The sequence below is a fragment of the Pteropus medius genome, unplaced genomic scaffold (genome assembly GCF_902729225.1).
Source record: "Pteropus medius unplaced genomic scaffold, Ma_sr-lr_union100, whole genome shotgun sequence".
NCBI lineage: Eukaryota > Metazoa > Chordata > Mammalia > Chiroptera > Pteropodidae > Pteropus > Pteropus medius.
The window spans coordinates 3,638,194-3,662,440 of NW_024345861.1; the positions used below are offsets into that span (position 1 = coordinate 3,638,194).

At 35.9% G+C, this 24,247-nt stretch overlaps 1 protein-coding gene and 1 pseudogene across 11 annotated transcripts in view; both read left to right on the forward strand.

The window, feature by feature from the left end:
* Positions 1 to 1,891: 1,891 nt before the first annotated feature.
* The window catches only part of THOC2 (THO complex subunit 2), a 99,199-nt gene continuing 76,843 nt past the window's right edge, over positions 1,892 to 24,247 (forward strand). For all 11 annotated transcript variants that reach the window (XM_039874699.1, XM_039874700.1, XM_039874703.1 and 8 more), the window contains exons 1-3: positions 1,892 to 2,040; positions 19,628 to 19,686; positions 23,272 to 23,363. In XM_039874699.1, the coding sequence (XP_039730633.1) occupies positions 1,970 to 2,040; positions 19,628 to 19,686; positions 23,272 to 23,363 (222 nt within the window). In that variant the 5' untranslated portion in view covers positions 1,892 to 1,969. The remainder of the gene's footprint in view (positions 2,041 to 19,627; positions 19,687 to 23,271; positions 23,364 to 24,247) is intronic.
* Positions 4,588 to 4,703, forward strand: LOC120612278 (uncharacterized; annotated as a pseudogene).

A 24,247-nucleotide genomic window follows, 5' to 3' on the forward strand; every position in this document is an offset into this window, starting at 1 on the left:
GCTAAATACCCAACAATGCACAGGACCTCTCCTGCCTTGGCAAAGAATTATCTGGTTCTAGTGTCGACCGTTGTAGACTATACAGTGAAGTTTACATAAGCAGCAGGATAGTGCTTCTGGTATCATAGAAGCCATCCTGCAATAATAATTTCAATTTTTTATAGGAAGGATGATGATACAATGAGTATTCACTATACCATTCTGTTCACTTTTGAAATACCCTATAATAATGAAGAATGAGAAGATCAAAGGGCAGTCATATTTCTGAACCTCTGTGAAATGGCAAGAAGTTTTTATGAGCGGATGTCATTGAAACTGAATGGTGTATATTTTCTAGTGGGTGATTTTAGAATTTCAAAATCAGATAGGACATTAGGAGCCTAAATATAGCTGATGAAAAACAACTATAAACAATGTAGCATTTCCCCAGAACTTATACAGCCTATCCCCTGAAGAGTTTTACAATGCAAATGAACCTAGTACATTTGGCAAAACTCACCCAATTTAGAAGCTTTTAGTTCTAAAGTTTATATTTTACTATATGTGTGGTAAGGTTTCTTCATTTGGTTTGTCTGTGTTTTCTAAATTTTCTGCCAAAGATGTAGTTTTAAAACTTTTTTATTTTGAAAAGTTCCACAAATAAAACAGAGAACCCATGTTTGCCCTTCTCCAGATTCCTAAAATGTTAATATTTTACATTTGCTTAATCATTTTTTTTCTGAAACATTTTAGAGAACGTTGCAACATAATGCCCAATTATCTCTAAATACTTCAGTGGGTATTTTCTTAAACAATGACTTTCTCTCACATAACCACAGTACAAGTATTACAATAAATTAACAGATACAATGTTATTACTTAATCTACAGATATTCAAATGTAGCAATTGTCACAATAATACCCCTTTTTAGCATAAGAAAATGTTTTTCTGGCTGGAGATCAATTGTCACTTCTGTAGTTTCCATTAATCTGGAAGAGTTCCTCAGTCTGTCTTTAGTGACCTTGACGATTTTGAATAGTGCAAGACGGTAATTTTGTAGACCGTCCCTCAGTATAGATTTGACTAACATTTCCTCACGATTAAATTCAGGTTATGCGAATTTTTGGTATGACGAATACTACAAAATTAGTGTTTTTCTTATCACCTTATCAGGAGGCGCATGATGCCCATTTGTCTAATTTTGGGGGATGCTTATTGTCTTCCGCAGATGAAACGGCGTCCTTGTTTTCCCACTGTAAAGTTTCTATTTCGTCCTTTGAAATAGTATCTGATCCGAAGATAATTTGTAGCGAGTAATGTAAACAAGTTGTTTCTCAAGGTACTTGCGCCCCCTAGTTTTGCCTAAGGTTACAATGACTCGAGAGACACAGTAGGGTGTCAGCACTGGTGGCTACAAGTGTTTCCCAGGGCCGGTTTCTTTTCCTCGCTAGATTGTATCCCCTGTATTAGCATGTCTGACACACGTAAATGGCTACTTTCCCGAGTAACATCTTTTATCTCAGCAGTTAGCAAGGTGTATTGTAATTGATCTGCTTATAGGTTTGTCTTTCTCACAGACTGTGAGCTCATTGAGGGTAGGCATCATGGTTTATTGCTTTTCTATTCCAGGGTCTAGTATATATTAGGTGTTTGAAAAATGCATTTTTGAATTAGTAGCCTGGAGTAGATACTACGTAGCCTCTCCAAGGCTACGAGTCGGCCTTGGAGATGGCACTTTTCCTGTTCTAAAGGGAAGCGAGGGCAAGGGTGGCGCAGGGCGCGGCCAGCGACGTCACTCTGCGATGGGACCCACGGGTCTGGGGCACCTCGTAGGCTACAGGGCCTCGGGCTTCGGCGGGGTGGGGAGGACTGTGGGGCGCGAAATCAAAAGTGAACTCGCAGCTCCCGGCATTCCCAGTGGGCGGTGCTCCCCTTTGACCCTTCACTCGCGTGCTACACATCCGGGCCTCTGCTACTAGTGAGAGGAAGATGGCGGCCGCAACTGTGGTGGTTCCCGTAGAGTGGATAAAGAACTGGGAGAAATCAGGGAGAGGCGAATTGTGAGTGTCCGGGCTGGAGGCGGGCGCACGGCCGGGCTGGGCCTGGGTGTCAGCAGCGCTCTCACTTGTGAGGGGAGGTTGGGGGGACGATGTGCCCCCTCCCCCATCCGGGCGGCGGGTGTGGATGGTTGGCTAGGAGTTTCGAACTCGGGGAGGAGAGATGCTGTTACCGCCGCCGACCTCCTTCCTTCCCTGGCCTCCCCGAAATCCCTGCTGCCCGCCGTAGCCCGCCCGCCTTTAGCCTTTTAGCAGAGCTCCTGTTTCGTCCCTGCGGGTCCCCGCGGTCCTGCGCGGTCTCTTTTTGTCCCCCTCTTCGTTTGAGCTCACTTGGCTCCTTTCTCTTTACGGGGCCGCACCGGGTGGGTTCGGACTTTCCATCTCTGTCCCATTTCTTTACTGTGCACCCGTTCGACTCCGCAGTTTGGAGCCCGGCGCCTCCTCTGCCCGAAGTCGGAGGAGGGCGAACCATCCCGGACTCCCTCCCCTCCGCCCGCCGTGGCGAAGCCCCGGGCGTCGCGAAGAGCCCTGCTTGGCACCTCTCGTCTTCCCGGGGAGCGGTCTCTCGGATTGTCCCGGCCTCGCGCGGTGCTGCTGGCCGTGGGAGAAGTGTAGCAGGGATTGCCGCTTTCCCCGAAGATCTACCGGCATTTCTTTGCTTCGTCTTTTCACCTTAGAGCCCTTTCGGGTTGGACTCAACTTTAATTAAATGTTTCCTAAACCCCATTTTGTTCTGGGACTGCAACTAATTTTGGCAACTCTCCAAGGTTCTCGAAGTACCTAGAATAACGCGTTTCCTTTAGTCATAAAACTTTTTCCCCCTGTAATACAGAAAACAGTAACTTGCCATACCCACTGCCCAAAATTTCAGCGCTCTCGGAAAAAAAAAAAAACAATGTTTAGGTAGCAAAACCCCAGATTTAAAAGAAACAATTTATTTCTAATTTACTTTGAGTCGCTTTATTAGAGAATGCCCAATCCCGTATTAGTTAACTTGTTAGCCATTTTTACTGTCGCCCCACCTCCCCGCCCGCGCCCGCGCCCGCGCGCCCGCCCCAGGTAGTCAGTTTACGGTTGCTGGTGCGGAAGATAACGAATCTTTAGGACATCATTACTTAGAACGAAACGCGGGGAATGCGTTGCGAGATCTTGGCGCTTGTAATGTTGTTGCCTGCCTATATGGCCTCCCCACCTCCCTCTCGCCTAACTCGCGCTGCTTTGCGAAGTCTTAACAGTGAGCTCTAGAATTGGATTGCCTGGGTAAGCGGCCGTCTTAGCTACTTACCTAGCCGAGTGACCTTGGGTAAGTTCCTTAACCACTTTGACAGTTTCCCCTTGAGTAAATTGGGAATAAGGGTTGCTGTGAAGACTAATGCCTGCAAAGCACTTGGCTTGTAATAAGTGCTCAAGTGAAAGCTATTAAAAGTAATATCCAGTCTTCAGATATTTAAACTTCCTGGACAGCTCTTGCACTTAAAGTTTGTACCACTCAGCTTAGCAATTAGTTGGTCTCTGACTCTTTCATGTGTACTCTGATATTCTAACAAATTAAGAGACTCTCGAAGAGAGGGGACTACCTTATTTATTTTGTTCAACTCCCCTGCCTCCTCCCACCCCCCAGCCTTTCTAGCATTTACTTAGAGTGCTTATTGGCTTATTAACTGACAAATAAGTCTGTTTGATAAACATTCATTTTTAACCGTTTGGAACATTTTCCAAATCCTTGTACTGATAGTTAACAAATAGCAGTTATGTCCCTCATGTGAACGGAAGGCAACATGGAAAGTAACCAAACCGTCATCATCTATATTAGATTAAGATAACCTCCCAAAACTGATAAATAAGCTCACTGTTTACTTTTAAAGCCAACTTAGTTATTTAGGGCTGTCATCTTTGTAGATTGTTCAGCTTCCTCCTTCCAGCTGTTTTTGACAGTTTTACTATTGACTCCCACATTGGAATGGGTGGTTTTAGGGCTAGGAGGTGAAATTCTACTTGGCTTCTTCTGACTGGCAGTTGTTGGAGAAAAACAACGTGATGTAGGTCAAAATACTTAGTCAAAATGGCGTTTTGGATTCACTTCTATGTTTGCTACCCATCATTGTTACTGTGAAGAGCTGCTTCAAAACTATTAGGACTTATATGTATATAGTTATCACATGGCTTGTGGAATGTAGTTTGAATTACAGAAGACCCTAATCAAAAGTTTTATAATTGTATTGTTACATGAAGAGAATTTAAAGTTGCTAGTTGTGGGACAAAATGAAATCTTTTATTAGTCAAACACATCACCATCTAGTTCTTAGTCTTCATTTGTTTAACCTCTTTGCCCTCTTTGAAAACTTTGTTGCATATAGTCTAATGGGATTTTTTGTATCTTGCTGAAGATAGATATTAGCATTTTAATTTTATTAGAACAAATGGTGTTGTAACTGTATTACAAAAATTCCTTTCCCTCGAGGACATGGTTCCATAATGTAGTGGTTAGTATGTCTGCTTTACACGCAGAAAAGATCCTGGGTTCGCGCCCCAGTGGAGCCACGGTCCACGGTCTACAGCCATGCCACCCTGAACAACCTCGATGTCTGATCTCGGAAGCTAAGCAGGGTCAGACCTGGTTAGTACTTGGATGGGAGACCACCTAGGAAGACCAGGTGCTGTAGGCATAAATAATAATAAATAATAAAAAAAAGTTTCTTTCCTTTGAAAGCAGAGCCTCTTAAACTAGCAACTGGAAATGTTTAAAACGAAGGTAATGTGCCACCAAATTATTAATGAATCCATTTATAGATTTGGCTTTTAGAATATAACCAATATTTAAAATTATATCTTGGGTTGATATTTCCTTTTTAACAAGATAAATTAGCAGATGAGCTTTAACTTCACTGAACATTACTCCCCCTCCCTTTTTTTAAAAAAAAAATTCATAATGTATTTCATGAGGTTCATTTCTTGTCTGTCACTTCTTAGCAGTATAAATCTGTATTCCGGGAGTTATAGTCAACTTCAACATAATAGTGTTAAAGCAACACATGAGATGTATGGGGCATTTTATAACTGTAAGAGAGGGCAAATTCTTAATTGTGCCTCATGAAAAGCAACTATTAAGATGGAAAGTCTTGGCTTTGAGGAAGAAGTTTTGTTAGGAAGTTAAGGAGAAAAAAAACTATTTTGCCTATCCAAGTGGTCCATCACATACCTAGCTAGCCTGTTCTTTCCGGAGATAACTGCTTATGTTTTTAATGGTAAATTATAGAGCTCTTAAAATAAGTTTTTCAGGAAATATCAAAAGGACAAAGGAAAACTACTAAAACATAATTATTAAGTGTCCTTTCCAATAACACTTAGATTTATTCTTACAAGTTTCACATCTAAATACAAATATTTTCAAATTTTGCGACCTATGCAAGATATAGATTTAATCACTTTAATTTTGGAATTAGAGTTTTAGTTTCTTGATGATTTCATATTAGTATAGGACTTGCCATGATTAACCTAATAAATTTGCATGTATTAGTAGATTCAATGGAGAATTCTGGTTTTAATAGAAATCATTAACAGCTCAGCATTTCTTTGTGTTTCAGGCAACCTTTTGTAGGATTTATGTTCTAAGCTCTTAATCTGAAGGTGTTAGCCTCATGTCAATACTTACTCTAATTTTGAAATACTTATACTTGTTGAATATCATTTATTTGTCTGAAGAACTTAATTCTTTTTCTTTAAAAAATTTACATATCAATTAGAATTTTTTAGGTCTTATTATTGGTAGTTATAATAAAGATTTAAAACTTAATTGCCAAATGTTTTGGTTGCTATTCTTTTTATTCTGCCGCTACTAAATGATTTTACACATTCCAGAACTTATCTGAGTATATTTGGATGTTCATTGAATGTTATCTGACCTGAGTTTTTTGGAGGGAAGTAGGAAGGAGGAGTTTATGGCAAACAATCTAAGAAATTTTAGTCTTGGTAGTTGAATTTTTTTCTTCAAAAGGTGTTCTAAATTCAGCTGAGACTTTATTTGAAACCTTTTCTTCAAGTCTTAGTTTTCATTTGGCATTTATTTTCTCATTTCAATCTGTATTCATGAATTAAATATAAGTCTTGATCTGTTTTCTTGGTAAGAAAAATGCATTCTTCAGAAATTGTAGCAATACCAGATTTTCTAGACTACTGCTTTCTTTGTTTTTAGGAAAATTAAATTATTCAGTGATTAAATATTAAGGTAGAGTGTGAGTGCTATTAATGTAATTGTGTTCTTTTTTTCTTTAACATTTCCTGTTCTCTTCTTGTAAATGCACATTTTCATTTTCATAAATGCATGTTTCAAGATAAAACTATATGTCCCAATATTTATTTTTGTGGGCTATGTGTCTCTTCTAACACTATAATAGAGGTAGCACTTTGCTTAACCAAATTTAGCCTTTTTTTGGTTATTTTGTTTTTAATAATTAATTGAAGCACAGGTTGACATGAGTATTTTATATGTGAAGCCAACTTTGAGATATTAACCATAATCAAGTAGTTCAAGCTTGTGCTGTGTTTCCTTTTCTACTGCAAAATGGGAACGAGTAAAGAAGTAGTCACAAAATACTTAAGTCCTTGATAAAACTTAAGACATTTTATTCAATTTAAGTTCCACTGATCTTTGACAGAAAGTAAATTCCATCTTTGTTCTCAGGGATCTAAGACAGCATTTCCACAATAGCACCAAACTGTTCTAAAAGTGGAAAAATGGTAAACACAATTATTTGGAGGTTATTAAGGGACTAAAATAGTCATTTGAATTTGGACTGAGACACAATATTTGGTTATTTTTTAAGCCATATTAAAATGGGCAACTGTTGGTGGTAGTTTGTTTTCCCCCTAATCATTTAGTACAGTGGTCCCCAGCCGTTTTGGCACCAGGAACAGGTGCTCCTATGAGAATCTAATGCCTGATCTGAGGTGGAGCTGAGGCTGTGATACTAGCGCTGGGGAGTGGCTACAAATACTGATGAAGCTTTGCTCACTTACCTGCCCCACTGCTCACCTCCTTCTGTGTGTCCCAGTTCCTAATAGGCATTGGTTCTGGTCTGTGGCCCTGGGGTTTGGGGTCTCCTGATGTAGTAGATAGAGTACTAAAACTGTTTTAATAGGTATAATAAGATATGCAGCATGCAGAAACAGAATTGTTTCTTTAAGGATATTTCCTGATCTGTTAGTGGATTACTTGGGGACAAGAGCACATACACGTCTGCTGATTGGAGGAAATTTCTTAGCAATTGTTTTTAGTTTCCTCCTACAAGTAAAGAACTATTTTAAACTAGAGAAATGAAAGTATATATTATGCAAGTGAATTATTGAAATAACCCCTCAGTGATTCCTTACAATTTGAGCAAAACTTTGAGATGCTAATTAATAGTTCATGATGACATTATCATTTGCATCCTAGCGAGTATGTCTGTGGCCTTGTGACTGACAAGATGGAATTATATTTCAGTTATTTCTTAAAATTATGTAACAATGGCTGTACCATTAGATTAGGTAGGATTTGGAACACCGACATTTCCCCCTCTCCGCTGGAAGGATTATCATGAATGACATATGCATTAAGCTTATTAAAACAAGTAGAAAATGAAGTTACTGACATTGTGAATAAGTACAGACATTTACCATAAGAAACAATAGTTGGCCTTGCTTTTTAGTAGCCTGAGTACAAAGGGAAAGATGAGTTACTTGATTCCATTGCATCCTGTCAAAGACATTTCCTGCTACTATATTCTAAAGGTAATTGAACCTATGGGGACAGTGAGAACTACAAGAGGGAATTGTTCTGACACTTTATAGCAAATATTCAAGCAATCTTAATATACTTTCTTATATACTTTATAAAAAGGAGCTAGATTGCAGACATTCTTAGGTTATGTTTTCTGATGCTAATCTGAAGCAGATGATATTTCTGTGCTGCCTATTGGAAGGAAGATTGATTTTGTTTTCTGGACACACTTGTGGTAGGTTTAACATATTTTGAGAAATTAGAAAGTTAACCACTGTTCTCAACACATTGGAAGGTCTGTCTAGTTCTCCAGGGAAGTAGTTGAAAGTACTTGGGATCAAACTTAAATCAGTTTATTTTACCATTCCTAAAGTACTCTCTGAATTCTTTTAAAAATAGGAGTTGGTGAAAAACTAATAACTATATGAGATTTTCACACTATGCAGATTTAATTCAGTAATTGTTTTCCATTGGCAAGGCCTTTTTATTTGGTTTTGAAAATAATTTTGTGAGACCTACAAGTGAGATGTTGACCAGGAAAAGTTTATTGACTTTTAACAACCTTACACTGCTCGTCCTGATGATAGAGTATTGAAATAATTAAAAGACAGAGGTGAGCTTCAAGACTTGGATAATTCACAAAGTAGATACTCTCTTTGAATTATTGTAATATGGCATCACATTTCACCTTAGGTGTGATATATAAGCATATTCTATAAGTCTTAAAATTAATTTATTGACTATGGAAAAAGGATTGCTAGACATAAGAGTAAGAAACATCTGCATTCATTGTTTCTTTTTTTTGTTAGAGCCTTGTACAACTTGTAATAAGATTATTTCTTTTCCTAAATTATGAAATTAAAAAAAATACAGAAAGGTGCATAAAACCTAAATGTAGAGCTTAAAGAATCTCCAAGATGCACAGCCATGTAACTCACACCCAGGTCAAGACCACATAACCTCCTTTGCTGATTGCACTTTCATTACTTCCCCTGAGGTAGCCATTATCCTATTTATGGTTTTTTCTTCCTTGCTTTTATTTTCGGTTTTGCTATTCAATAAGTTTAAGTTTGTTCTTCTTAGACTTCATATAAATGGAATCAGAGGAGGTGTATTCTATTGCATCTGGCTGCTTTTGCTCAACATTTTGTCTTTAGGATCCATTCATGCTTTTGCAAGTATTTGTGGTTTTTTGATTTTCATAATTACAAGATGCTCCATTGTATAACAGTTCCACAATTTGTTGATTTCTTATGCTATTGATGAACAAATTTGTTGTTTTGAGTTTTTTTGCTATTACCAACTGCACCAGTAGAAACATTTTTAAAAAATATTTTTTTATTTTTCAATTATGATTGGCATACAGTATTATGTGAGATTCAGGTGTACAACATAGTGATTAGACATTTCTATAACTTACAAAGTGATCACCTTGATAAATCTAGTACCCATCTGACATCATACAGTTATTACAATATTTTGGCTATATTCTTTATGCTGTACTTTACATCCTCATGACTATTTTATAACTACCAATTTGTACTTCTTAATCCCCTCCCCTTTTTCACCCACTCCCCAACCCTCTTCCCATCTGGCAACCCTCAAAATATTCTCTGTATATGTGAGTTTGTTTTGTTTATTTTGTTCATTAGATTCCATATGTAAGTGAGGTCAAATGGCATTTGTGTTTTCCTGTCTGATTTATTCCACTCAGCACAAAACCTTCTAGGTCCATTCATGTTTTTGCAGATGATAAGATTTCATTTATTCATTTATTTTTATGGCTGAGTAATATTCCATTGTATATATGTACCACCTCTTGATCCATTCATCCATTGATGGACATCCAGGTCGTCTCCATAATCTTGGCTCTTATAAACTATGCTGCAGTGAACATATGGATGCACATGTCTCTTTAAAGTAGTATTTTGGGTTTGTTGGGATAAATACCCAGAAATGGGATTACTGCATCCTCCTTTGTCTCTTGGTATAGCCTTTGTTTTAACCCATTTCTCATTTAGAAAAAAAGTGCATTGCACTGCCAACATTAATTTTACATAAACATGCTCTTGGAGGCTAAAGCAAATCTGACTGATTTTCAATGTGAAAAAATATAAAATTTGTTCTTGGACTTATTTCTAAACAGAACTTGTATCTAGTTCTAATGTAACAGAAATGTATATGCTGATCAGTATTTAATAATTTTTTTATGTGGTAAATTTCAAAGCACATAACATAAAGCAGAACATCTAGGATTTGACATTTTCTGTGATTTAGAATTACTATATTTTGTAAATGGAAATACCACTGCTAAAAACAATGCTATAAATAGCATAATCTCATTTGTTTCCAAAAACTGTTGATATTCTAGAGTGATGCAAAAATAATTATAAAAATGAGATATTTTGTGGTTAACTTTGGAGATAAGGTTAGGACTGTAATCTGTGAGTTATTTCAAGGTAAACACTGCAGCCGCAAGAACTGTCAGTGAGTATTCTTGAGGCAAATGGGACATTGGTTAAAGTATATTTTGTCTGGTATAAGTATTGCTACCCCAGATTTTTTTTTCATTTCCATTTTCATGAAATATCTTTTTCCATCCCTTTGCTTTCAGTCTTTGTGTCTTTTGATCTGGAGTGAGTTTCTTGTAGGCAGCTTATGTAAGAGTCTTATCCGTTCAACTACCCTATCTTTTGATTGGAGCATTTAATTCTTTTTCATTTCAACTACTTGTTGATATGAGGTTATTGCCATTTTATTATTTGTATTTTTGATACATTTTGTTCTTAAAGAATTCCCTCAAACATTTTCTGTAATACTGGCTTGATGGTGATGAACTCCTTTAGCTTTTTCTTTTCTGGGAAGCTCCTTATCTGTCCTTCAATTCTAAATGATAGTTTTGCTGGATAGAGTAATCTTGGTTGTAGGTTTTTGCTTTTCAGTGCTTTGAATATTTTGTGCCAATCCCTTTTGGCCTGTAAAGCTTCTATTGAGAAATCAGCTGACAGTCTTATGGGAGCTCCCTTGTAGATAATTGCTTTTCTCTTGCTGCTTTTAAGATTCTCTTTGTCTTTAACCTTTGGCATTTTAATTATGTTGTGTCTTTGTGTGGGCATGTTTTGGCTCATCTTGTTTGGGACTCTGTGCTTCCTGGGCTTATATGTCTATTTCCTTAGCCAGATTAGGGAGCTTTTCCACCATTATTTCTTTAAATAGTTTTTTAATTCCTCTTTTTCATTTTTATGTTTTCTATCACTTTGTTAAAGTTCTCACTGAGTTCCTCTACTCTTCCCCTAAGTTCATTGAGCATCCTTATCACCATTGTTTTGAACTTTGCATCTGGTAGATTGCTTTTCTCCATTTTGTTTAATTCTTTTTCTGGAACTTCGTTTTGTTCTTTCATTTGGGACATGTTTCTTTGTCTCCCCATTTTTGGCTGCCTCCCTGTGTCTGTTTCTATGTATTAGGAAGGACTCCTAAGTCTCCCAGTCTTTATAATAGAGTGGCCTTATGTAGTAAGTGTTTTATGGAGCCCAGTGTCACAGTCTTCCCTGGCCACCTGAGCCGGGTGCTCCAGGTGTGTCCCTTGTTTGGGTTGTGTGTGCCCTCTGTTGTAGGTGAGCCTTGGTTGCTGTTTGCATGTCAGTGGGTGGGATTGATCCTCAGTCTAATTGGTTGTGAGGACTGGCCGGTGAGGGGCTGACCCTAAGGAGCAGGATTCAGTTTAGCAGGGCTCTGGTGCCTGCCTAGTCTGCCCTTCAGGTGTGTCCTCCTCAGGTGCAGCCCTGGGTGGTGCTCTGGCTCTGGTCAAAGCAGGCCACTGGGTGGGCCGGTCCAGGGAGGTGCCCAGGTGCAGGCCAAGTTCAGCCACAGCCTGTGCATTTCTGGGACTACCTGGCAATAGTCACCAAGCAATCTGCAGATGGCTGCCACCCATGCTGGGCCTAGAGTTGCCTCAAGAGGCCAAGCCAGGAACTGAAGTCAGCCTGCCACTAGTGCTGGGCTTGGGACTGCTCAGCAATAGGTACAGGGTACTCTGAGGCCAGATGCTGCTTTTTTTTTTCTTTGGAGCCTTTGAGAGATTTTAAGAAAGCCCACAGCATGAGCTAAATAAAACAAGCCATTTGCATGGAAAAACACTTGAGGCTAAGCTTGCAGCCCCACAAGTTGGGTGGGGCAGGGTCTCAGGGAATCAACAAGGTGGGCATGACCTGTGTTAGCCAGGTTAGAGACTCAGATATGGCTGCTGTCCATTTTTGCATGCGGGGAAGGGGGACGGGCTCAACAAAGGAATAATGGAACAGTGGATACTGCCAGCACTTCTGTCCAGGAGAAAGCTGCCCCTCCAGTCCTTGCCCCAAAGCCAGACAACTCAGTTCCTCCCTGTGTGCCTCTGGCACCTTTTGAGCTGCTGCCACAGTGCTGGAGCCCAGAGCAAGTGAGTCTGTCACTGGGTAAGTTCGTCACCAAGCAAGTCCTTGTATGGGCCCTCCAAGAGGAACGTCTACGACTCCTGCAGACCTCCATCTCACTCAGCTATAGTCTCCACTGGTTTTCACAGTCAGAAGTTGTGGGAACTTCTCTTCCTGGCACTGGAATCCTAGGCTGTGGAGCTCAGTGTGGGGCTGGGACACCTCACTTCTCCAGGGAGACCTCTGCAGCCATGATATCCCTCCTGATTCTCACCCACCACATGTGGTTGTGGGACCTGCTTGTTTTGCATCTCCGCCCCTCCTACCTGTCTTGGGGTGGCCTCTTATGTATGTCCCCAGTTGTAGGACTTCTTTTCAGCCAGACCCCAGGTGACTCACAATGATGATTGTTCTGTAGTTTTGTTGTAATTTTCATGTGAGAGGAGGCAAGCACAGTGTCTACCTCCTATGCCATCTTGACCAGAAGTCCAGAAACGTTCTTGTATAAGCATCTTGGTATAAACAAGCATGTGTTTTTGTGGAATATATAATTAAGTGTAGAATCCTTGGGTTTTAGATTGTAATTAACCTCAGCTCTACTAGATATTGTGAAACTATTTCAAAATATACTCCTACCGGCAGTGTATGAGAGTTCACCTTGCTTCACATCCTGGCTAACATTTAATATTGTCAGACTTTAAAATTTTTGTCAGTATGATATCTATGTAATGGTATTTTATTGGGGCTTATGTTTTCATAGTCATCTTTTTATATGTTATTGGTCATTCATACTTCTGATTTCTTATGGAAAGCCTCTTTTTCCCATTTTTCTATTGGATCGTTTGTGTTTCTTTTATTGATTTGTAGGATTTCTTTATATAGTTTGTATATGCACCCTTTTTGGGTTATACTGTATGTGTGACAAATATACTTTGGTTAACATTTCCACTCATAATGGTGATTTTTGATGAACAGAAGTTATTCACTTTAGTCAAATTTATCATTCTTTTGCATTATGATTAGGACTTTTGTGTTTAAGTAGTCTTCCCCCGTTTCAAGGTTAATGAACTTGTCCTCCTCTGATTTTCTGGAAACATTATTTTGCTTTTCATTTTTAAGTCTTACCTAACTGGAATTTATATTTTATGTATGCCGTGAAGGTAGGGGTTGCAAAATATTGTTGTGGTTGATGTATAATGAAGAAAATCCAGCCTCACGCAGATAATAGTTGGCAGAAGGAGAATTTTAATAGTCTTTTCAGATAATTGCAAATATTCTTCTTTGATATCATGTCAGAATTTGTCAAGTGGTAGTTTCTTAATAACGTGTTGCGATGCCAAATCCAAAACCACATCAGTGACTTTTTTGTAATTCGTTAAATTAAAACCTATTTGTCTCTTACTTGGAATCTTTTACTCATGTGTTATTTTGTAACATCATGCATTGGTTAGTTGGAAAACATTGGTTCACTGAGTGAAGCAGCTCTTCCAGATATTGACACAATACATTGTATAGTATCAAAAACCATATTACTTAGTACCATCACTTATGAATTGGGAACTAGTTAAGTCCATGGTAGCAGATATAAGTTTTCCAAAATTCTAATTTTTGTTTGAAACCTTACATTTTATCATTGGTAACAAATTCTTAGTTGTTGTTGTTGTTGTTGTTTTAAGTGACTGGCTCACTTGGTTCATTTTTGAGAAAGATGCCTGCCAAAGATACAAGTCTGAATAACCAGTTTGTCAGTTCTTTCAATTTAAAATGGTGTTCTGTGAAAAAGCAGCTATTTTAGGTCACAATTCAAACAATTGCATAAGTGATATTCCTTGAGACAACCATAGTATTTTGGTATGTGGCATAAATGCTTCTGTGTACTTTTCATTTTGTCACATGGAATATGAAAAATACATGTTCAAAAAAACCAGAATTTAATAGAATTAATAATTTTTACTATTTTACCTAGGGCATTTTCTTTATTGTAGCTAAAAACACATAGCATGAGATCAACCTTAAAAATTTTAAGTGAACAGTATAACAATAATAAGTACAATGCTGTACAATGATCTCTAGAACTTTTTTTATCTTGTACGACTGAAATATTATACCCATTGGACAGTAGCACCCCATTTCTCTTTCCACTTAGCCCCTTAACCATCAAGATTCTACTTTAGATACTTCATATAAGTGGAATCATGCAGTATTTATCTTTCTGTGACTGACTTATTCGCTAAGCATACTGCCCTCAGGGTTCATCTATGTCGCAGTATATGACACAATTTCCTTTTATGACTGAATGATATTCCATTGTATGTATATAACCCATTTTGTTTCTACATTCATCTATGGATGCATATTTGGGTCTTTTCTACCTCTTGACTACTGTGAATAATACTGCGATGAACATGAGAGTGCAGATACCTCTTTGAGATCCTGATTTCAACTCTTATGAATAAATACTCAGAAGTGGGATTGCTGGATCATATATATTTGGTGTAACTTCCAAACTGTTTTTCATAGCAGCTGTACCATTTTATGTTCCTATCAACAGAGCACAGGGGTTCCAGTTTCTTCACATCTTTCCCTACACTTGTTAGTTTTTTAAAGAATTATGATTTTTAAAGCAGTTTTTGTTTCACAGAAAAATTGAGCAGAAGGTACAGAGATTTCCCATTTACCCCCTACCTTCACACATGTGTAGCCTTCCCCATTATCAAAATTACCTATCAGAGTAGTACATTTGTTAACAATTGATGAACCTACATGACACATCATAATCACTCAAAGTTTATAGTGTACCTTTAGCTTTACTCTTAGTGTTGTACATTCTCTGAGTTTGGACAAATGTATAATAATGTGCAGCCATCATTATACTAACACAGAGTATTTTCACTGCCCTAAAAATCCTCTGTGCTCTGCCTATTCATCATTCCTCCTACCCCCAAGCCCTGGCAACCACTGATCTTTTTACTGTCTCCAGTTCTGCCTTTTCCAAAATGTCATGTACTTGGAAACATACACTATGTAACCTTTTTCAGATTGGCTTCTTTCACTTAGTAATATGCATTTAAGTTTCCTCTCTGTCTTTTTATAGCTTGATAGTTTTTTTGTTCAGTGCCGCACAGTATTCCATTGTGTGAATGTGCCACTATTTAACCATTCACTTATTGAAGGACATATTGGTTGCTTCCAAATTTTGGGAATTATAAATAAAGCTTCTCTAAACAGTTGTGTGCAGGTTTTTGTGTGGAAATGTTTTCATTCCTTTGGATAAATACCAAGGAGTGGATTATAAGAAGAAATTTTTAGCTACAATATGTTTAGTTTTGTAAGAAATTACCAAACTGTGTTCCAATGAATGATAGCTTCTATTGTGCCATATCCTCACCAGCATTTACTGTTGGCAATATTTCAGATTTTGGTCATTCTAATAGGTATGTGGTGGTATCTCATTGTTTTAATGTGCATTTCCTTGATATAGATGTGGAGCATCTTTTCCTGTGCTTATTTGCCATCTGTATATCTTCTTTGATGAAATGTTTGTTAAGGTCTTTTGCTCATTTTTAAATTGAGTTGTTTTCTATTGTTGAGTGTTATGAGTTCTTGTGTATATTTTGGATAACAATCCTTACCTGGCCTCTTTTTTTTTTTTTTTTTTTTTGATAATGGCTTCCTTACAAGTGTGGAGTGATACCTCATTGTGGTTTCGATTTGCATTTCTCTGATAATAAGTGATGCTGAACATCTTTTCATATACCTATTGGCCATTTGTATTTAGAGAAATGTCTATTCAAGTCCTTTGCCTATTTTTAAATGAGGTTTTTTCTTCTTTTTGTTATTGAGTTGTAGATACATTCCTTATAAATTTTGGATATTAACCCCTTATCAGATACATGGTTTGCAGATATTTTCTTCCAATTCTGTAGGTTGCCTTTCCAGTCTGTTGTTTCCTTTGCGGAGCACATAGTTTTTAGTTTGATGTCCCACTTGTCTGATTTTGCTATTGTCATCTATGCTTTTGGTGTCACATCCAGGAAATTATTGCCAAGATCAATGTCATGAAGCTTTCCTCCTAGTTTTTTTTTCTTGGGGTTTTACAGTTTCAGGTCTTATGTTTATGTACTTAATTCATTTTGAGTTCAAATTTGTGTTTTGGTATAAGTGTCCAGTTTCATTTTTTTTGCATGTGGCTATCCTGTTTAACCTGTCTAGTGAATTTTTCAGTTCAGTTATTACATTCTTTAGTTCTAAATTTTTAAATATATTTTCCATGTTTTTTTCTGAAATTCTCATTTCGTTCATGCATCAGTTTCCTGAGCTCGTTGAGCATTTTTATGATGGTTAATTTAAATTCTTTGTCAGATAATTCATGTGCCTCTAATTCTTCAGGGTCAGTTTCTGGAGACTTATTCTGTTCCTTTAATTGGGTAATTTTCTCTGTTTCTTTATGTTCCTTGTAATTTTGTGTTGGTTTCATTGCATTTGGAAAACACTTCTCTCCCAGTCTTTATGGACTGGCTTAGTACATGGAAAGGCCTTTACTAATCATTTTGGTTACAGATTCTGGCTACCTCTCAAACCTTTTCTCTAGATATGTCTTCTCTAGACTTAGATGTATTGATTCCAGATTAGAGGGATTCTCCAGTTTCTTTTTTTCAGAAGCGTGTACTCGTTTACATCCTCTGATGTCCATCTGTTGTATTACATCACCTAGCTCTTTTTTGTTTTTAGTGACGCCTAAGCAGCTAGAGTACACCAAGAACTGTCAGCACTCTAGGTCAGGCTAGTCTCTCAGGAAGTCCCCCCAAAAGCTGGAATGTTGGACACACTCCAGTCTTCTTTCTCTCCTGAAGGAGAGGTTTCTTAGCTCTCTTGGTCTTTGCTGTACTTTGGGTTTTCTGGATTTGCAGCTCACCACCCAGCTCTTTTTTTGTGTGTTTAGCAGGCCCTAAGCACCTAGAGTAAGCCAGGTTCTGTCTGTGCTCCAAGATGCTTGAGAAAGAAACTAGATCCTCAGGCAGCGCCTATCCTGTCCCCCGCCCCCCCACCCCTGGGCAAGTCAGAATGTTAGATGTACAGTTCAGTTTTCTCTTTTTCTCTCCAGGGAGAATTTGGGAGCTTGGAATTTCCTTCCAATTGTGTGGTGCTGTGCCAGAAGGAGGGATCATGGTGAAAGGGTGTTATGAATTTTCCTACCCACTTTGATGCAGCTGGTTTAGTGCTCACCTAGGGTACAGGAGCCTCTTAAGTGGTTTCTGAATTTCTCATAAAGGGAATTAGTATGTGTACCGTTTTTGAATCAGTGTTTCTATGGGAGGAAGGAAGGCCTGGGGCTTCCTATGCTGCCATCTTGCTGATGTCACTCCTATCAAAGACATTCTTAAGTGAAACTGGCTTTTGTTTTTGAACAGTCATAAAAAATATAATGTAACTGCTTGGTGACATCTTACGTGACATCGGCTTTATTCTTTCTTTCAGTTTCTTGATTATGAAGAATTAAGTGAGTTAGTTTGGTGCTACTGCCTTGATACATGCTAAGGTGCCATTTGTCTTCCTTTGCTTTTGAACTGTTAGTGCAAATGTCAGTATAGCAAAAAAAGGTAAATGAAAACTTAGTATTATTACAAATATATTTCTGACCTTGCAGAACTCCAAAAAGTGTCTTGGGGATCAAGGGTTTGTGAACCATACTATCAGAATTGCTGCTTTATCAAATTGTAACAGTTCCTCTCTATTCCTGTTTTTCTAAGAGTCTTTTTTTAAAATGCAATAATGGATATTGAATGTGATCAAATATCTTTTATACATCGATTGAACTATAGTGTGATTTTAAAAAGTCAGTTTAATCTGGTGAATTAATTTGAATCAACTTCGTGTATTTGAGATAAACCCACATTAATCTTAATGTGTTCTAATATTTTCCATTTATCCATATATTTAACATTGCACATGTTTAAATACCACAAGACACTATTATTATTATTATTCAGTTAATAGTCATTTAGAATTACCCATATACTTAATACCTTTTTTTTCCTGTCATTTCTGGCTGCAGATTCTATTTAGGATCATTTTACTATTGCCTAAATAATTTCCTTAAGCTTTTCTTTTAGTGTGTGAACTCAGTTATTGTTTGAAGTTCAGTCCTTATTTTGCTTTTCTTTGGAACTCTGTTTTTTTGGGTATAGAATTTTAGGTTGTCAGGTACTTTTTTAACCCCTTTAAATGTATCTTTTAGCTCTTTCTGGTACTCAGTGTTCTTGTTGAGAAGTGATTAAGATAATACTCTTTCTTTTCTTAGTTGCTTAAAAGAATTTTGTTTTTGGTTTTCTGTAGCTTTACTATAATGTGCCCAGATGTGGATTTCACTTCAGTTCTGAAAAACTGAATTCTTGACTACTATTTCTTCAAATATTGCTTTTGTCCCATTCTCTCGCTTTTCTGGCATTCTAGTTAAGCATACCTGTTTTCACTGTAGCCTGTATATCTAGTCTTCTTTGCTGTATTTAAATTAATCTAATGAAGTATTCAAAGTACAAGTTTTTTTCAATTTTTTTTTGAAAAAAATTCAATTTCTGCATTTAAACTTTATTATTGGAAATAATCTAAAACGGACAAGAAAGTAGAATAGTATAATAGGCCCAATGAAATCATTAACCAGCTTCAATAGTTGTCAATTGCTGGCCAATCCTGTTTCATCTATAACCCCACCCATTTCTCCATTGTATTGAAGCAAATATCATGTTATCTGTAAATATTTCTGGATCTATCTCTTAAAGATGGAATATAAAATATTCCAACTGACTCATAAAAGTTAATTTTTAAAATACTCGTTTGAAACAGAATCCAAGTAAGTATCCACACATTGATATATCTCTCATGATTGATATATCTGTTATGCATTTTTTACTCTGAGGATCCCTCATCATTTATTTTTCATAGCAATATATTTGTTGAAGATAATAGGTCATTGTCCTATAGGTGGGTGGTGTATTCTTCCATTAGGATCAGGAAGCACATAATGTCTGATTGTCTCTTGTGATATGAACAGCCATCGATAGATGCCTGGATCTTTCAGTATATTAGGAATCTTAAAATGGTGATGCTGTAATTCTGTCATTCTTTATTAGCTGAAATACCTCAATACAGAGATGTTTCTTATCAACTGTTGGTTCATATATGAAGGCAAAATAAGTGCTTGATTTTTTATTTTACCAGTTTTCGAAATAATGAATTGATTCACTAGCATCCTCCAGTTCTGACAAATTAGGGTTTTTAGGTTTGTTTTATTCTCATTTTAAACTAATGGATTTAAACATCTGATACATTTCCAAGTATTTTTAGTTGATATAATTTGCTTTGTAAAGATCATCTATGTTAGGATTTGAAATTAATGAAGACTGTTTCTGTTTTATTCTAGTTTGCATTTATGCCGGATCCTCAGTGAAAATAAAAGCCATGATAGTTCGACGTATAGAGGTAAGACTTTTAAAAGTATCATAGCTATTATTTTTTTGGCTTGGTCAATATTAATAAATATCTTGTTTTCCATCAAATTGTTAGAACAAAAAACAAAGTATAAATAGCTCACATTATATGAAGCTTTTATATGAACATATTATAGTTAACTTTAAAACTGTATAAGACTGTACATCTTTTGTATAAGGATGTCATTTGACCCTTATAATAGTCATGATACTGCTTGGCTTTTATAATTGTGACATGGTATATTTAGTTAAATTTCAGCAGTTGCTAGCTATATTAAAAAATTACAGAGGCTAGTTATCAATCATAAACAGAAGAGAAAACCTAGCATGGAAAGAAAAACTATTGTAATCTTATTTACATTGGGAAATTTCCAGAAACTGAGACTCAGTGTTTTTACTAAAGCTGGTTATGTTTAGGTGGTATCTGGGGATCTTGTTAAAGGCAGTTGTCATGGAAAACATTAAAAGCAAAGGAGTTGTTTACTGCATATCACAAATATGGTTTAAGTAAAATATTATATAATTAAACAGGTTATAAATTTCTAGTTATTTTAATTTTGAAAATTGTTACTATTTAACATTCATTAATTTAAAATTAGGCATATGGATTTAGAAAAGGAGGGACAAAGCCAAAAATAATTATATCTAGTAAGTTTAAAGCATTTAAAGCTTTCAGTGTGTGAAGAACCTATAACATTTTTTTTCAATCTGGAAAAAATAATTCATAACCAGTATTCTATTTTAAACCAAAAATGATTAGATAAAATTCATTGTAATTATTTAAATTACACCTTTGTGAATAGTAGATTAAAAACAGAATGTTTTTCTATAGATATATTTACTTTTGTCTTACCAAAAATTAAATATTAATATGAGAGCATATACTTTTAAAAGAAAATTTGGTGTTTTGAGTGGAAAGCAGTTTTTGACACATGAATGAGCCATTTTTTTTCTGTCATTTGGATAAGACCTGAGTCCTCAATATTCCAATTCGTTCTGCTTATAAAATTGCATGACCAATCATAAAGGTTTTTGAGGTTGGTATAATGTCTTCCTTTTTGAATAAGTCAGTCGACTGACAGAAGTGTAAGAAAGTAAAAATAAAAGACTCCTTTTTAAAAGCACTTGGAAACTTAATTTTTTCTTTCCCATGTTTAAAACAAGTTTTTAACTTTTCAGTTAACTGATCTTGTTTGGGATTGAGACCTTAAGTGGATAAGAGAAAGAATTCTCAGAAAAATTATAAATAGCACAACACAGACTGATTACTCTTTTAGTTTTAAACAAGGACTATGTGGATCATTAATAACTATCCCATTGCATGCTTGTTCTGATTCACCTATGAAACCAAAAGTAGTTATGAGTATGATGGTCTTGTTGCCTGAATTGCTGGTGCTCTCTTTGGCTTGCTCTTGCCTACTTCCTCAACACATACACTCTTTGGCTGATATCTGCCAACAGTCAAGCTTTGGTTTGAGAGCCCCGGTTGGTAGTCCATGCAGGAAAGTTAATGTTTCTTCAGAATTTCCTTTGTTCTATCTAAGGGAGATTGAGTTGGGGTAGTATTTCCTCTGCCCTTTCCCTTTCTTCCCCTCCCTTGAATTGATTTCATTTCAGGCAGGCAATTTCCTTTGCACACACTACTTCACCTTGTTCTTTTTATAAATCCCTTCCCTCAGTAAGATAACATTGTAATGATGGCTGATAAACATGAGTAGTCCTAATGATATTCAATGTAACCAAAAACTGGTGTCTTCAGTGTTCACATCCAACAATGAACATGTAAGAATCTCCAGAAGTTCCTTTTGTGACTGTTCTTAAAACTGCTTTTTCTGAAATGTTAGCTTAAAATAAAATCTTTTATTTTTTTGTGTATAATTATAAACTTTGTAAATTTTCCTCCTCATTGTAAATGTAAAGTTTTTCAACTTTAGTATAGATTTTACAAGATTTTGTGGGGCTAGTCTTTTTTTATAGATAAAATATAGTAGGAGTTCCTAACCACTTAAATGGGCATTTAAATAACATGTTAATTAGGGACTGTTTTTGCTACTTTGTGGATTACATTACAATGTTTTTATGTTACTTAGTATCAGCAAAATGATCTGGGCCGTTTGTTCTCTATTTTAATCTCCTTCTGTGATTAAGATTAGAATTCCCTCAGCCCCTATGAGCCCATGTTCTTATGGGAATTTAGTTTATGTTCAGTTGTTTTGTCTTAAGAGTGATTGCTTAAACAAAAAAAATCTTAGTTTTATCCAGATGACTTTGAGTATTATTTGTTGTAAAAGAATTTTATTAATAGAAATCAAAAGCATGGTATTGACTCCGTATTTCTACCATACTAACAAGTAGGAAGTTTTTCCTTTGCATTTTAGCTTTTATATAATTTATTATAAGCATAATGAAGGCATATTTGTGAAAAAAGGTGGAATATAGATAATAAAAGGTAAATACATTTAAATCTTCATAAGGAATTGGGATAATCCTGCTATATTTCTTCAGCAAATAATGGACAAATTTATTTCATTGTAAAATATTATTTTCATCGTTCAAAGGGGGATTGATATAAATTTTGATTTCTATTATGTTTCTTTTTTGTGACTAGTAGTCAAATCAAGGGAGAAGATTTTTAAATATTTTTTTTTACTTGATATTTTACCCTGAAAGATTTTTGATTCCCCTCAAAAGGAGATTATAAATCGACTTTATTTTACATTAGTATTTTAAGACATTTGTTTTCTTACTTTTAATGAGAGGAAGGAAGTAAAGTTTTTAATGTATGGAACTAAAGAAAAAGATGGCTAGAAGGAGGTGTTCACCTGACTATTAATTCTACCCCCCCCCAAAAAAAATTTCTTCTCTAGGAAAGGGGGCTATGCTAATTAATAGTGAATGAGACTACTTGTGGTTGATAGTTCTCATAGAACTGCCCTTTTATGTATGTATGTGTGTATGTAATTATTTTAGTTTGAATTCTGATAGAAATATAGAGGAGAAAAGAGATTTTGATTTGGAGAGAAAATTCTTTGACAGCAGGATATGGATAAAACCTGATTTTATATTTATTGCTATTCCTTACCTGTTGTCCATGTAGCCCTGGATTGAATTGACTATAATTTGAATATATTTAGAAAAACATGTACAATCTGCTGGTGGGAGGAATGGTCAGTTTATATCAAGTTGCTAGAGTTCTGTGTAGTTATTGAAAATAATTTTGGAGACTTTGGTAGCATGAGAAAATGCTTTTAAAAGTAAGGGAATCAGAATACCAAATGATGTATGTTATGAATGCAAATATGTAAAATATATAGAGGTATAAAAGAAGATTGGAAGGAAATGCTCAAGCAAAAGTTACATTATAGTAGTGGAGTCAAGGTTAACTTCTGTTTTCTTTCGTATTGTCTTTTTGTGAAAATGAAAGGAAAAAAACCTGCTAAAGTAAAGCATTAGAAAATTTTTTTTATGTTATTGATGTTTATAATAATTCTGAGAAGTAGGAAATAATATAGGTCTTCCCCAGAGGGTCTCCCTTTCATGTTCAATGTCCTTATACTCTTTCTTTTATATTCAACAGATTTCCAGCAAGCTCTCTATGAGCTTTCATACCATGTCATTAAAGGAAATCTAAAGCATGAACAGGCATCTAATGTTCTTAATGACATTAGTGTAAGTATATAAATATATGTGTATATGTTTTTTAATTTAATAATTGTTACATATTTCTTTTTGCCTTAGATACAAAAATCTTTGAAGCGTATACCTTGTATTTCATTTTATTCAAAATTATAGTAGTGAATGTCATAAGGAAATATTGGTAAGCCATTGTTGCTAGACAGAAATGAAGATATTTTAATCTTTTTGTCTGGTTGTAAGTAAAGCAGAAAATGTTAGGTAAGCTGAGAAGGCAAAATAAAGTCTCATTGTAATAAAATCAAGGTGTAGTTAATTTAAAATGCTATTATAAAAAATAATTTGGCTAGACTATTTTTCTAGCAATATAGCATATCAAGGCATTTTCTTTTGTTTTTGGTTATGTTTAGAAATTAAATCTATTTTCTAAATTGAGGATTGAATTATTTTAAATTGAGATTGTACAGCTCTAATGTTTACTTGATGCCAATATGTGTTTGTTGGTTGTTTTAGAAAATATTAACTGTATTTTTTCTTAACCTTTAAGTGGTTATTCTGCTTCACTCTTTTATTGGATAATTTAAGTTAAATTCAAACCAGATACTTTTCATCGTTGTTTGGTATTTGAATTGAAAGACGAGCTCTCAGATTTTAAGGGTGTTAAGGGTGTCTTTTGTAAACCAGTAGTTAAGTTTGAGTTTTTACAAGTGGTGTATTATTCTATTATCATTAGGCTGGATTTTAAACTTGTATAAATAAAATTATCTGCCCAGTTACGAACAGCTTTCATAATAAATATTACTGATGTAGGACCTGGAGTTTCTTCATATTAGTACAAATTTCCCTTGTGCTGTTTTAAGCTTCTGTAGCCTCTTTCTGTTAGGGTTGCTAATTTCCTGAAGATAGTCTTAAAGAACTTC